Source organism: Hoplias malabaricus, chromosome 11, assembly GCF_029633855.1.
Source record: "Hoplias malabaricus isolate fHopMal1 chromosome 11, fHopMal1.hap1, whole genome shotgun sequence".
NCBI classification, from domain to species: domain Eukaryota; kingdom Metazoa; phylum Chordata; class Actinopteri; order Characiformes; family Erythrinidae; genus Hoplias; species Hoplias malabaricus.
Genome location: NC_089810.1, coordinates 39,993,257 through 40,005,756, shown reverse-complemented (window position 1 = coordinate 40,005,756; position 12,500 = coordinate 39,993,257). Strand labels below are relative to the sequence as shown.

The 12,500-nt window shown below is 43.4% G+C and overlaps 1 protein-coding gene across 1 annotated transcript in view; it reads right to left on the bottom strand.

Moving 5' to 3' along the window:
- LOC136709522 (guanine nucleotide-binding protein subunit beta-5b) overlaps window positions 1-12,500 on the bottom strand; it is a 22,939-nt gene that overhangs the window by 5,572 nt on the left and 4,867 nt on the right. Inside the window, exons 4-9 of the mRNA XM_066684818.1 lie at window positions 10,552-10,628; window positions 9,389-9,521; window positions 4,686-4,829; window positions 3,650-3,741; window positions 2,717-2,765; window positions 1,428-1,524 (exon numbers count right to left, since the gene is read on the bottom strand). Of these exons, the coding sequence (XP_066540915.1) occupies window positions 1,428-1,524; window positions 2,717-2,765; window positions 3,650-3,741; window positions 4,686-4,829; window positions 9,389-9,521; window positions 10,552-10,628 (592 nt within the window). The remainder of the gene's footprint in view (window positions 1-1,427; window positions 1,525-2,716; window positions 2,766-3,649; window positions 3,742-4,685; window positions 4,830-9,388; window positions 9,522-10,551; window positions 10,629-12,500) is intronic.

The window sequence follows — 12,500 nt, the reverse complement described above, 5'->3', positions numbered from 1 at the left end:
GTGCACATCACAAATTCATTCATTCATTCGTTATCTGTAAGCGCTTATCCAGTTCAGGGTCGCGGTGGGTCCAGAGCCTACCTGGAATCACTGGACACAAGGCAGGAACACACCCTGGAGGGGGCACCAGCCTTCACAGGGCAACACAGACACACACACACACACTCACAATTACGGGCACTTTTAAGTCGCCAATCCACAGACCAACATGTGTTTTTGGACTGTGGGAGGAAACCAGAGCACCCAGAGGAAACCCACACAGACACAGGGAGAACACACCACACTCCTCACAGACTGTCACCCGGAGCGGGAATTGCAGAATGTGTGACTGCGACACCACCAACTGCACCACAGTGTGCCCTACATCACAAATTATAAAACCAAAAAAACTGCACCTAGACAGTGCCCTAATGAGACAAGGAAACATGAACCTTATAACTCACTAACATTATTATTTGAAATACAACTCACCATGTGAGTACAGAAACCGATATTTTACGACCGACACTGTGCCTTATTGATATATAGTGAGACATCTGAGATTCAGCCTGAGCTTCGCTGCAGTGTGGAGACATCTCTCACTGATCACTCACTTTTTCAGACAAGGAGGACTACGTTATTCAACTTTAAGCCAAACCAGAGGAATAATTTAGGCAGACAGTCACAATAAAAAAGGGGAAAATATGAGACAAAATATACATGGCATAGGCCTGTAGTCTCTTATACGCTCAAACAACACGAGTGAAATAAGACGACTACTGAAGCCTGTATATGATGTTTATGAAGAACTCACTCACATTCAGTCGATTAACTGCATTAAAATCTAATGTTAACGTTTTTTCCTTTAGATCCTAATGCTAATGTGGCTAACAGAGTATCATGATTCTGTTTTTGTGTTGTGCAGACAGTGGGATGTTTTACCCCAGCGGGCGTCTGTGTATCTGAGTGCTGTGAGTCTCTCTCCAGCGCAGGGAGAGTTGTGTATGATACAAATTTATCTACCTTTTCCATCTGTTTACATCATTATTACTGTGCTCTGGAACCAGCGAATCACTCCCTAATAATGAGCCCAGGCCAAAAGAAACAATGGAACCGCAAACAATGGTATAAAGCCCCAGTGCTGGGCTATGAAGCAGTTGAAATGTGTCCTGGACTGATGTCAGCAACTGACCTTATGGTTGAATACAAGCAAATCCCGACAGCAATGATGCAGCGCCTACTTTAAAGCCTCTGTTTAAAGAATCTTTGGAATAAAACCTAATATTTAGAAACAATAACAACATTCATAAAATATTCTATAAACAATAGCACAACTGTCTCCTGTCTGTTGTTGTGTAATCTCCATCAAAAAGCCCTGACACGTCTAGTGTGGGCCCCTCATACCATCCAAGACCTCCGGGACGAGCAGGAGTCTTTTATTCACTCACCACTGAGAGAGAAGTCCACGCTGGACGCCCCGAAGATGATGCTCTCTTTGGAGTAGATGGCCACTTCACGATCGGCCCGGAGGTCGTACAGACGGCACTGGAACACAGTAAGATTTATCGTCTACTGATACACCATGTGTACAACCCCTTCACCATGCTTCAACCTCTCCACCTTAAATCAGCCACTTGATCCCTCTAAGATTAGACTTCTCATAAAATCATTAATATTCTGACGTCTAAATTGAGCTAGAGTTTCTATACTGTTTACTGGATTTTTTAAAAGGAGGATTACATCAGCATTAATGTCTTTATGAGCATCGTGAATTATATGTAAGCTGGAAAAGCCCATCTACAGTGATCCCTCGTTTTTCGTGGGGGATGCGTTCCAGGACCCAACCGCGAAAAACATTTTTCGAAAAAAAAGTAGAGGAAAGATGTTTTTTTATGTATTTAATGAGTGTTTGGACTTTTAAACCCCTCCCTGTTGCTGTTAACAACCCCCCCCCCTTCGCATTAAACAGTCGTTCTCTAATGTTCTTCAGCTGGAACTACATGTGATATCCACCCAGTTTCTTTAATAGAGTCATTCCTAAGCTGTGATTTAGCGTCAGTAAATTTCACTCGGATGTGGACGTGAACAATAATGTACTGTACGTAAGAAACACTTGTACATGATAGATTGTGTCACCTACAGCTCTAGTCTAATACATGGAAATAATAATGAAATATTCTGGCTGTTCATCTTTCACAGTTTTCCTAGGTTTTCCCTCAGTATCCGTGAGATAACGGCCATAAGCCCCTTGAAAAAACCCGCGAAGTACCGAATCCATGAAAGATGAACCGCGAAGTAGCGAGGGATCACTGTAAACTAAAGCTACGCATCTTTCTGGAATTTGAAAAAACTCCAGGTGTATTATGTAAGATAGGAAGGGTGATCACGGTTTGACCTAATGTTGACCTTCTGTAAAGAACTGATGAGTCAGGGATCTCTAGTGGAAACAGTGAGTATTCAATCACTGTGAGAAACTGAGAATAGCCTTTAAACTCGACTATGGTAATGTTTGGTTTTGCTCATTTGAATAGTTTCCGATTATACTCTTTCTTATCTAATCATCTAAAAACTGTGGTGTGTTCGTGTGTGTGTTGGGGGCGTGGGTGGAGGTGGGGTTTAATGTATTTTTTCAGGGTTAGGGTTAGGGTCGGTGTTAACCATACAATCCAACAACTGTTTACAAGATTTGTGGTGATTGCATTTAATTATACAGCTGTTGTGAAGCTGATTAACTCACTGTGGCGTCGTCAGAGCCTGTGGCAAACGCATCTCCACTGGGGTAATACCTTCAGACGGAGAGAGAGAGAGTGAGAGAGAAAGAGAGAGAGAGAGAGAGAGAGAGAGAGAAAGAGAGAGAGAGTATGTATCATGATGTACATTGTCACAAGGGCAGTGGAGTATTTTGGAAAACCACAGACACTTAACACTATCCACCGGTTCATGAAGAAATGCCACCTGAACCTGCATTATTATAAGAGGAAGCCACGAGTTAATTCTGTGGGGAAAAACCAGTGAGTTCTAGTCCTGAAGTCATGTCTTCACTTTCTAAATCTGTTTATATTTCATCATTTTAAAAAGTCCACTTTGAAAAATGAGTCCCTTTGTAAAAACAAATATATGTTTTTATGCGTACAGTGCTATCAGGGATTGTTTTGGAGTGGCGGCCATGCTTTTTCACACCAGGGCCATAACGTGGAGAAAAAGACTGTTACCAGCTGTTAGCCACATTAGCATTTACGTCATAGGATCTAATGGAAAACTGTTAGCACGACAGAAACTAACACCTTTCTCTGCTCTTCTGTCTGAATCTGAGTGGGTTGTTCATACACAGATCACATACCAGCTTCATTTCACTCGAGTTTGTTTTGCGTGACGCAGAGGAGCAGAGCTCTGTTTAGAAACATGACGTGGAAAAATGGGTGAGGGATTATCTGTGTTTATAGTATTTTAACGTCTACATTTGGAGTAAAAGTGTTGACAGAAACAATAAAACAATTTAAATATCACAGTTTTTTGTTTGATTTGTGTGTTTGTGTAAGGAAGATGGCCCCAAAAATGGTGGCTACTCTACACTGTGGCGTCAGCTGGAACCCATGGATTGAGCAGGTCAGCCATTTTGTGTGTGTGTGTGTGTGTTTGTTGTTTGTATTAATCACAACAAGAGACTCACTTGACACTGTTGATATCCGATTCATGAGTTTCAAACGATTGGATGTTTTGTCCTGAGCGCATGTCCCACACGTTAGCTTTTTTATCACAACCCTAAATAAAAAAATAGAACACACACACACACACACACACACACACACACACAACTCAAAAGCTGCTTCTCAAATCTAAACAGACACAAAGGGGTATTAGACATGACACACTCAGAGTAACAACTGATAAAAACAAAGCCAGAGACAGTAAATATGTCAGTGATCCTTCACTTAATCAAAGCATTTGAATGTGATCTACTTTACATACAGTGTCAGTAAGAACACGGATAACGGCTCTAAAGCCCAAGGCTGGAGATATGGACTCCTCTAGTCCACGCCTGGCACTGGGCACGGTGTTATTAGGCTTGTGTGCAGCTGCACCAGAGCATCATTTCATTTAAAGCCTATGTATTATCTCTGGAGCAGTGCTGGGAGATTTGAGCGATCACTGTTATGCCACGCACTGTTGGTGTTTGGGGATGTGATGGAGCTTTAAGTGTTTAAACAGACGGGTGGCGTTAACTTCGGTCTTGGAAACTGTTTTTTGTCAGTGTTTACATTCGACTTCTTTGTCGAAACACGTACAAACGACAGACACAGCATTTTTCTTCCCTTTCCCTGTCAAATTAAAAGAGCCATGTGTGAAAGTGAAATCAGAAACGTGACTCTGAATAGAGCGCAGACAGAAGAGAGGATAAAGTGATGACAGAGGAGAAAAGCTGCTGGCGCCGACACCCAAAAGGAACACAGTAATTGTGTCTGTCCTCTGAGGAAGTCAGTGTGTGGGTGGAAGAAGGGATGAAGTAAGATAGGACAGGTGCTGAAGATAAAGTGTTGAGAGAGGGATGAGAGGAGGAAAGGAGAGGTGTGTTCCTGAGCTCTTTTGGAGCGAGAGCATGACTGAATGAAGTGATGAGGGTGGAGTGTGAAAGGGGAAGTAGACAGAGGGACGATGGTGTGATGACAATAGAGTGAAAATGGAGAAGTGGGGAGAGTGATACTCACCCCAGAGACGAATGTGTTGCCGGTCTCTGAGGGAGCTAGGTCAAGCGAGAGGACATCAGCAGAGTGACCGTGGAAACTCTGCAGCAACTGACCACTCTCCACATCCCATAATGCACAGGTGCCATCACCACTAGAGGTCAGCAGCTGGAGAGAAAACAAACACACGCCCACATTTTCATAAACAAATAGGATGTAGGGTCAAACTTTCTTTGCAAGTTCCTAAGTTATATTTACATTAATACATTCAATGTTTCCAAGTAACTTCCTGTTCCCAATGCAAACAGCATTTCAAATTGTAGAAAAGATAATAAAATTAGCGAATAATAATAAAATAGACATGCATAACATTCGTCCCAGACTTACAGTGGATTTATCTCGCTAACCCCTTAGACTCTGATTCAGCGCATGTATAAAAAGGGCCACTAAGAAATATTTACTTCACGTGCTGCACAAGCGCTGCCCCATGCCTAAAGCCTGCGGAGCAGTTCTCACTGCAGGACCGTGTCTGACACAGAAAGTCTCGGGCTCTACGTGTAAAAGCACCCCTCTGGGAAATTTTCAAATTTTCATATGTGAAATTGGCTTTTGTCTGCTTTGTTGGCAGCACTGTGTGTGTGTGTGTGTGAATGTGAGTGTAAATTTAGCGCTGCTCAGTCAAGCAATTAGTTAAAATCTGCATATTACTGTGTTTTTGGTAAATTCACACACAACTTGCCCCTGTCCCGTATACACCCACACACACGAGAAACTGTGTGTAATTATGTGTACTATCAGTGTAGTTATTACAGTCTATTTACTGTAAACCCCCAGCACTCCCCCACACTGTTGACCCCAAATCATCTGAAAACCCTGAGATTTTAGGAGGAAATGATTAAATATGATTGATTAGTAATGTGAAGCAAAACATGTAAATATTATGTATAGCTCCAAAGGCTTTATGTTCATAAAAAAAGGGTAAAATTATCCCCCTCATTCTCCCCACTTTGGCGAAGTCTAGGGTCAGTTTGGAATTTTAAAACACACAAAGCCTGCCGTCGTAAAACGGTTTTAAAACTATTTAATTATTAATAATAACTGACTGTAGTTGAGAGCCCAACATGCATTGACGATCATTTTAAATTATTACTTTATTTTTGTGTTATTAACACTGATATTTATTAACCCTTTGTTAGATATTCTGAGATTACTGAATGTAGTGTTTACAAGTTGCTCAAAGAACAACGCCACATTTCTGAGTATTACTATTCAATACAAAGATTTGCTTTTAGTAAAAAGGAGTGTTTACAGTTATTTCAGGACGCTATCTCACTGCGCATCATAAAATGTAAAATCCCTACTCTGTGTTTTTTTTTAAAGTCTGTTGCAGGGTAACTGAACGGGGGAAATCCAGAATCAAAAACCCTGCTTTCACTTCTGCCTCTGATAAAAATACAGTGCGCTCTCGGTGATGTAAGTTGAGTGTGTCTTAAAAAAACACCTGAGTCTACCAGGTGTTTTAATAAAGGAACTTAAATCACAAGAGTGTGTGGACATTTTTCTTTTGTGGTTTCCTCGTTCCCTGGAAATTGGGGCTGTAAATTAAACTCATAATGAATGTAATATAACGACACGACATTTACATTGTTTGTTGTTAGTTTTCTAGAGGTCTGTCGCTCGTGTAAAATCCTACAGAGGAACCCCCCAGTACCCACTGCCCAGGTTTATAAAGCAGCAGCAAACCCCTGTTCAGATTCTGTTTAGACACAGCTCAGACACCATTGTGGAAGCAGTAATGGACTCCGTTCTCTGTAAGTGGTAAACTACAGATTTATATCTAATTTGTTGTAAGAACTTCAGTGATATAATGTTTTATTCTTTACTTAACGTGGGTTTTTCTTGTCTATGTTCCTCTGAGTTAGACACCACCCGTGCCATTAGAAGTCCTGAAGGTTTATCACAGCTTTGTGAAGGTATGGCTCTGTTCTTTATTAATTAGGGGTTCGAGCACAAAGTTGTGTTTGTTCTGATTTTAATTTGTTATTCTTCTTTTTCTGCTATAAAACGAATCGCACAGCCCAAACCGTAAGGCCTAGAGCCCCCATACTCAAATAACGGCCTCTCATTGGGCATCTCTTTCTAGCCCACGAGCTGTTTTGAAGTTTTTTTTTTTAGCAGTAAAGCCCTCGGAAACGAGACAGTCACTCTCTCAGTCAGCAGCAGCTACTCGTTCACCGACCGGAGCAAGAATGACATCCCGAAACCTGCCCCAAAAAGAAAACTGGACAGCGAAAACCGCCAGTTCCAGCCAGAATGAACAGAAAGATTTGCGTTCTTTCTACCATCGTCCAGTACTCGCCCTATGTGCTTAATATGTTATATATAAATGTTATACGTTATATTGTTATGATACGTTATCATACACGGTCCCAATAAATGGCCCCTTGAGTCATTGAAAAAAAATTGTGGCCTCATGATTTCTATTTGAGTAACCCCTGGCCTAGAGACTTGAGACTTGGTGAATAGGTAGTGGTCGGTCTCCCCACTCAGGCGCAAAATATCAGCCCAATTGGCCTCAAGGGGGCGCTGCAGCGAAGGAAAACGCTTTCATTAGAAGATTTTCCACCCCGTGTGGCGTAGAGTCGAAGTATTTTTTTTCCTGATTCCTTGGGTCCTGCCGAATCAAAAAGGTCGACCACTAAGCTCCGCCCACTTACTTTATTTGTCTTTTTCTTTTTCCTTGTTGTTATTCACCAGATTATTTCTTCAGAAACTTTGAACAACTGTGTATTTGGATCCTCTTATAACTCATGGTTGTGGTTATATTCTGATTGTGTGGCACCAGAGCGTGTAATTTATGTTCTCTGCAGTATGTCTGACACGTCTCTTAACACCACCAGGGTTTGAAGTAGTTCCCGGCGTCTCTACGGCCGCTGAACCGCTGGACGCTGCGACTGCCGACAACGGCCACACGTCGCCAATGTTTACGCCGTGTTTAACGAGCAGTCCGGGGGTTTCACGGCAGGATCGAAGCGCCCCTAGGGTCATCAGGGGTCTGTTCCACAAGGAGAACCTGGTCGTTTCGGACCTGGTGGTGCTCAAGCGCAGATTGGAAGATGTCCCCAAAACAAAAGGTAATAAAAATACAAATTAAATACCATCTGTGTTATTTATAACGTAGTGTTTGTACGTAAACGAGTTCACAGATTTGGACGATCACGATCTGTCGGTGCATGAGGACAGCGTTGACCCTCGTCTGGGCGTCGATGGATGGTCCGAGGAGTTGATGAAGACTTGTAATGAGAAGAGTTTTACAGTAAAGGGGGACGACACTGTGGCGCCGAATGATGGACTCAATGATGCTCTGATCGAACCTAGGGACTCGGTTGTGGATGAAACACAATCCAATGAAGAACAGCATCAGCATCAGCTGTGGAACTGTAACTGTTCTAACGGTGCGGCCGAGTTTATAACGATGATGACACAGATGTCGCAGGAGATCACACAAATCTCTATTAAACAACGTAGACAGGCTGCTTTAAACCGCAGGCGTCACAATATTATTCGGAAACAACTTGAACGTATTGAAGCCCTGTGTAAAGAACAAGTTGCTAACACCAGTTTAGTGAAAGATATCCTTGGGTTGTTTAAGAAACACACAGTAAAAAGGCGAATCAAACAGACGTTTACAGTTAAAAATATTAACACAGATCACCGCTGCAGGGCCATCTTCTTGTAGATAATAATAATAGCTTTTATTGTGTGTTGATAATTTACTGTCGTTTGTTTTAGTGTCTATTTTATTTTGTTAGTTTGTTTGTTCAGGAAGCGTGTGTTAAATAAATCAACTCATCTGCACACATTCAAAAGTATTAGCATTATTTTAAACCATTAACATTAAAAAAACACCCATTTGTGGTTTACATATTTACATTTCCTTTTTCTTTTTCCATTAAACAATGACGGGGGATGGTGTCTGTAACAGATGCATAAATAAAAACAGAATACAAATGTTATAGAACGGCTTTGTGAGCAGAGTCTTGACGTGACATACATTTGTGGACGTCTTTACTAGTGGGTAAGCTCCATCTTCCCTTGCACTCTTTGTCCACACACACACACACACACATACCTCCAACTGCTAAAGAGCTAAATATAACCCCATAATAACAGACCACTAGAGACCACCACATGGCTGTTACACACACATACACAAATACACACACACTCAGCTCAGCTGAATTATTCACATCCCCGCAGGAAATGGCTGAAATCTCAGGGCCACACACACACACACACTGAACAGTTAAACATTACCACCACCTTCCTGTTTCCACTCTCTCTGTCCATTCTCTCAGCTCCACACAGCAGCACTTTGTAGTTCTTTAATCACAGACTGCTCTGGAGTCTTTGTTGCCCCCCTTTTATTTGGATTGGATCAGACACAGCAGTGCTGCTGGGTGTTTAGACGTTCGGTGACTTGTCGGTGGCCTATTCTCAGCCCAGCAGTGATACTTCTGTCTGAGCCACTCGTACCATCACAACACACACTAACACACCACCGGCACCACGTCAGTGTCACTGCTGCGCTGAGAGTTAGAAGATAAACCAAGAAGTGAGCGCATATTTGGTTGTTTATTAATGGTATTATCAACACTGCTCTTATTATTATGTTATTATATAATATTAATTATATAACCCTTAATAAACACATAATAAATCCTGACCTGCATGTCGGAGTTGGTGAAGGTGCAGGCGGACAGATAGTTTGTGTGCATCGCCACAGATTTCTTCTTAGCAGCTAAATTCTCATTTTTATCCAGAGACAGAGGATACACTGAGCATTTATTATCCAGACCACTGAGAGAGAGAGAAAGAGAGAGAGAGAGACAGAGAGAGAGAGACAGGGAGAGAGAGAGAGAGAAACAGAGAGAAATAGAAAGAGAGAGACAGAGAGAGAGAGAGAGAGAGACACAGAGAGAAATAGAAAGAGAGAGAGACAGAGAGAGAGAGAAACAGAGAGAAATAGAAAGAGAGAGAGAGAGAGACAGAGAGAGAGAGAGAGAGAGAGAGACAGAGAGACAGAGACACAGAGAGAGAGAGAGAGACAGAGAGAGAGAGAAACAGAGAGAAATAGAAAGAGAGAGAGACAGAGAGAGAGAGAGAGAGAGAGAGAGTGAGAGAGAGACAGAGAGAGAGAGTGTGTGTGAGAGAGGGAGAGAGAGAGGGAGAGAGAGAGAAAGAGAGAGAGAGAGAGAGATCAACAGTTAGACTGCATTATTTAAACCTTGCACTTTTTCAATAAATGTCTAGCTCTGTTTGTCTTCTATCTATCTATCTATTCTCAAGCATTAAAACAATCAACTAATGACCAGTCAGAACAACAGTAATGTTTAACGTTTCTCTGCTGTAAAATGACCAAGTCATAAATGAATAAAACACACAGAACAGCTCATAAATGCTCATTAACACTAATTACAACCCATTAATTATTGATGAGCTGAGCTCTGCTAGTTTCTCTAGGAAACACCCAATTGGCCAGGGTCTTATGGAGTAAACGCAAAGTGAAATGTGACACTAAGGACAAGCCACACAGGAGACTATCACAATGCCCAATGCCTAGCATGATCTCGAAGAGTTAAACCCCCCACCCCCCCCAGGACTGGACTGGAGCGGAGCAGTGGAACTGTGTTCTTGGGGACGGTGGACAAGCTGAAACAAACATCAGGACCTGACCTCATTGGGTGAATGATCGAATCCTTAAAGCGATGCTCCGATACGTAAAGCCTTCCCTGAGCTGTAGGGACTGCCATTTCAGAAGACCATCTGGATGAGCAGGGTTCCTCAAACCTTTGGTTAAATAACGTACAGCACTGTATCAGAGACTTACCCACAGGCTATTGCACATCCAGAGGGAGCGTAAGCACACGCCATCACCCACGTACACGGCATAGTGACCGCATGCTCCTGTGATAAACACACACACACACACAATCTCTATCTCTCTCTGATCATGGCACAGAAAAAGCAACTGGAAATTCTAGACAAAGGAGAGACCTTTAATCGTTGAAAAGAATGAACCGAGATGAGGATCTTGTTCTATTTCTGCTCCATAGGTGCATTTTGAGATGTTTGTGCTGTTCTGGATGAACTCATAACCGCACAAAACCAGCACCTGTGACGACATGGAGGTGCTCTATAGTCCAACGTGTCTGTGATCTACAGATATCTAAATGTACACACTTTATGTGGAGCACCATTAATGCTGAGGCTTAAACAGGTATTTTGGAGGGACATATGCTGCCATCAAGATGATGCCTCTTCCCAAAACCAACGTGTCTATTTCAGCAGGTCAATGGCAGGCATCATTCTGCACAGATTACAGCAGCATGCCTTTGTGGACACAGAGTGTAGAGAGTGTGTGTTTGACTGGTGTCAGGGAGGTGTGATGAGTAGATTCAGGGAGGCGGACACACTCGCTATAACACGGAATTTTAATAAAGAAATAACAAAACAAACGAACTAGACGAGAATCACGAAATAACATTAACGAGCAGGAAACAGGGCAAGCTAGAGATCACACATTACAAAACACAAACGAGAAACGCTACGAAGAAACGTGAGCGTGAAACAAACACAATGAAACCATGAAACAAACAAAGAGATGAACAAAATGACCGATACCAGGAAGTGAGGGAAGAGGGCTTAAATACATGAACCTAACAAGAAACAGCTGAAACGGATAACAAGGGAAACGATGAGGAGGCGGAACAAAGGCGGAGCTAGAGTGAAACATAAACAAAGCCATGTGAGGAGAAGGAAAACAACGAACAGAGCACATGGAAGAGGAAAACAAAGCAGAAAGTGTCAAGGTGTGACAGACGCCCCCCCCAAGACGCGCAACTCCTGGAGCGCGAAAAACTAGATTCCCCAGGAGCTGGCGCAGGAGGGGGCCAGAAGAAACAAAACAAACGTGAAACCAAAAGACTCAGGACAAGACAGGAAATGGAACTGGTGACAAGGGACTGGACTTAAATGGGCACAGGACAAGATTAGAAAGAGGAGACGGGACTCGTGATAATACAGGGTGCTGGAACTTAGGTTGGAAACTGAACAGGGACTGAGACAAAACAGGAGCAGCTACACGTGACTGGACAGAGGACTGAAGAGGACTAACAGGGAATTTGACATGAGACTGGACAAAGGGTTTAACTGGAAACTGGACTTGAGGTAAGGGAACAGGGACCATGACATTAACAGGGATAGAGACGAATACAATGACAGGGACTAGAACGGAGACCAAGACTGACACGGGCACAGGGACAAGGACAGAGACAGGAACCAGAACAGGGACAGATACAGGAACAAAAACAACTGCAGGGTGCCCAGGACTGGCAAAAGTCTGAGGGACTGTCCAAGGTGCCAGCCTGGGTACAGTTCTGGGGATTGGCCTCGAAGTCCTTGAGGCCGGAGCCACAGTCACAGGTTCAGAAGTGGCCGGAGCCACAGTCACTGGCTTCGAAACGGCCGGAGCCACAGTTTCAGGGGCAGAAACGGCCGGAGCCACAGTCTCAGGGGCAGAAACGGCCGGAGCCACAGTCTCAGGGGCAGAAACGGCCGGAGCCACAGTCTCAGGGGCAGAAACGGCCGGAGCCACAGTCTCAGGGGCAGAAACGGCCGGAGCCACAGTCTCAGGGGCAGAAACGGCCGGAGCCACAGTCTCAGGGGCAGAAACGGCCGGAGCCACAGTCACAGGGGCAGAAACGGCCGGAGCCACAGTCACAGGGGCAGAAACGGCCGGAGCCACAGTCACAGGGGTAGAAACGGCCGGAGCCACAG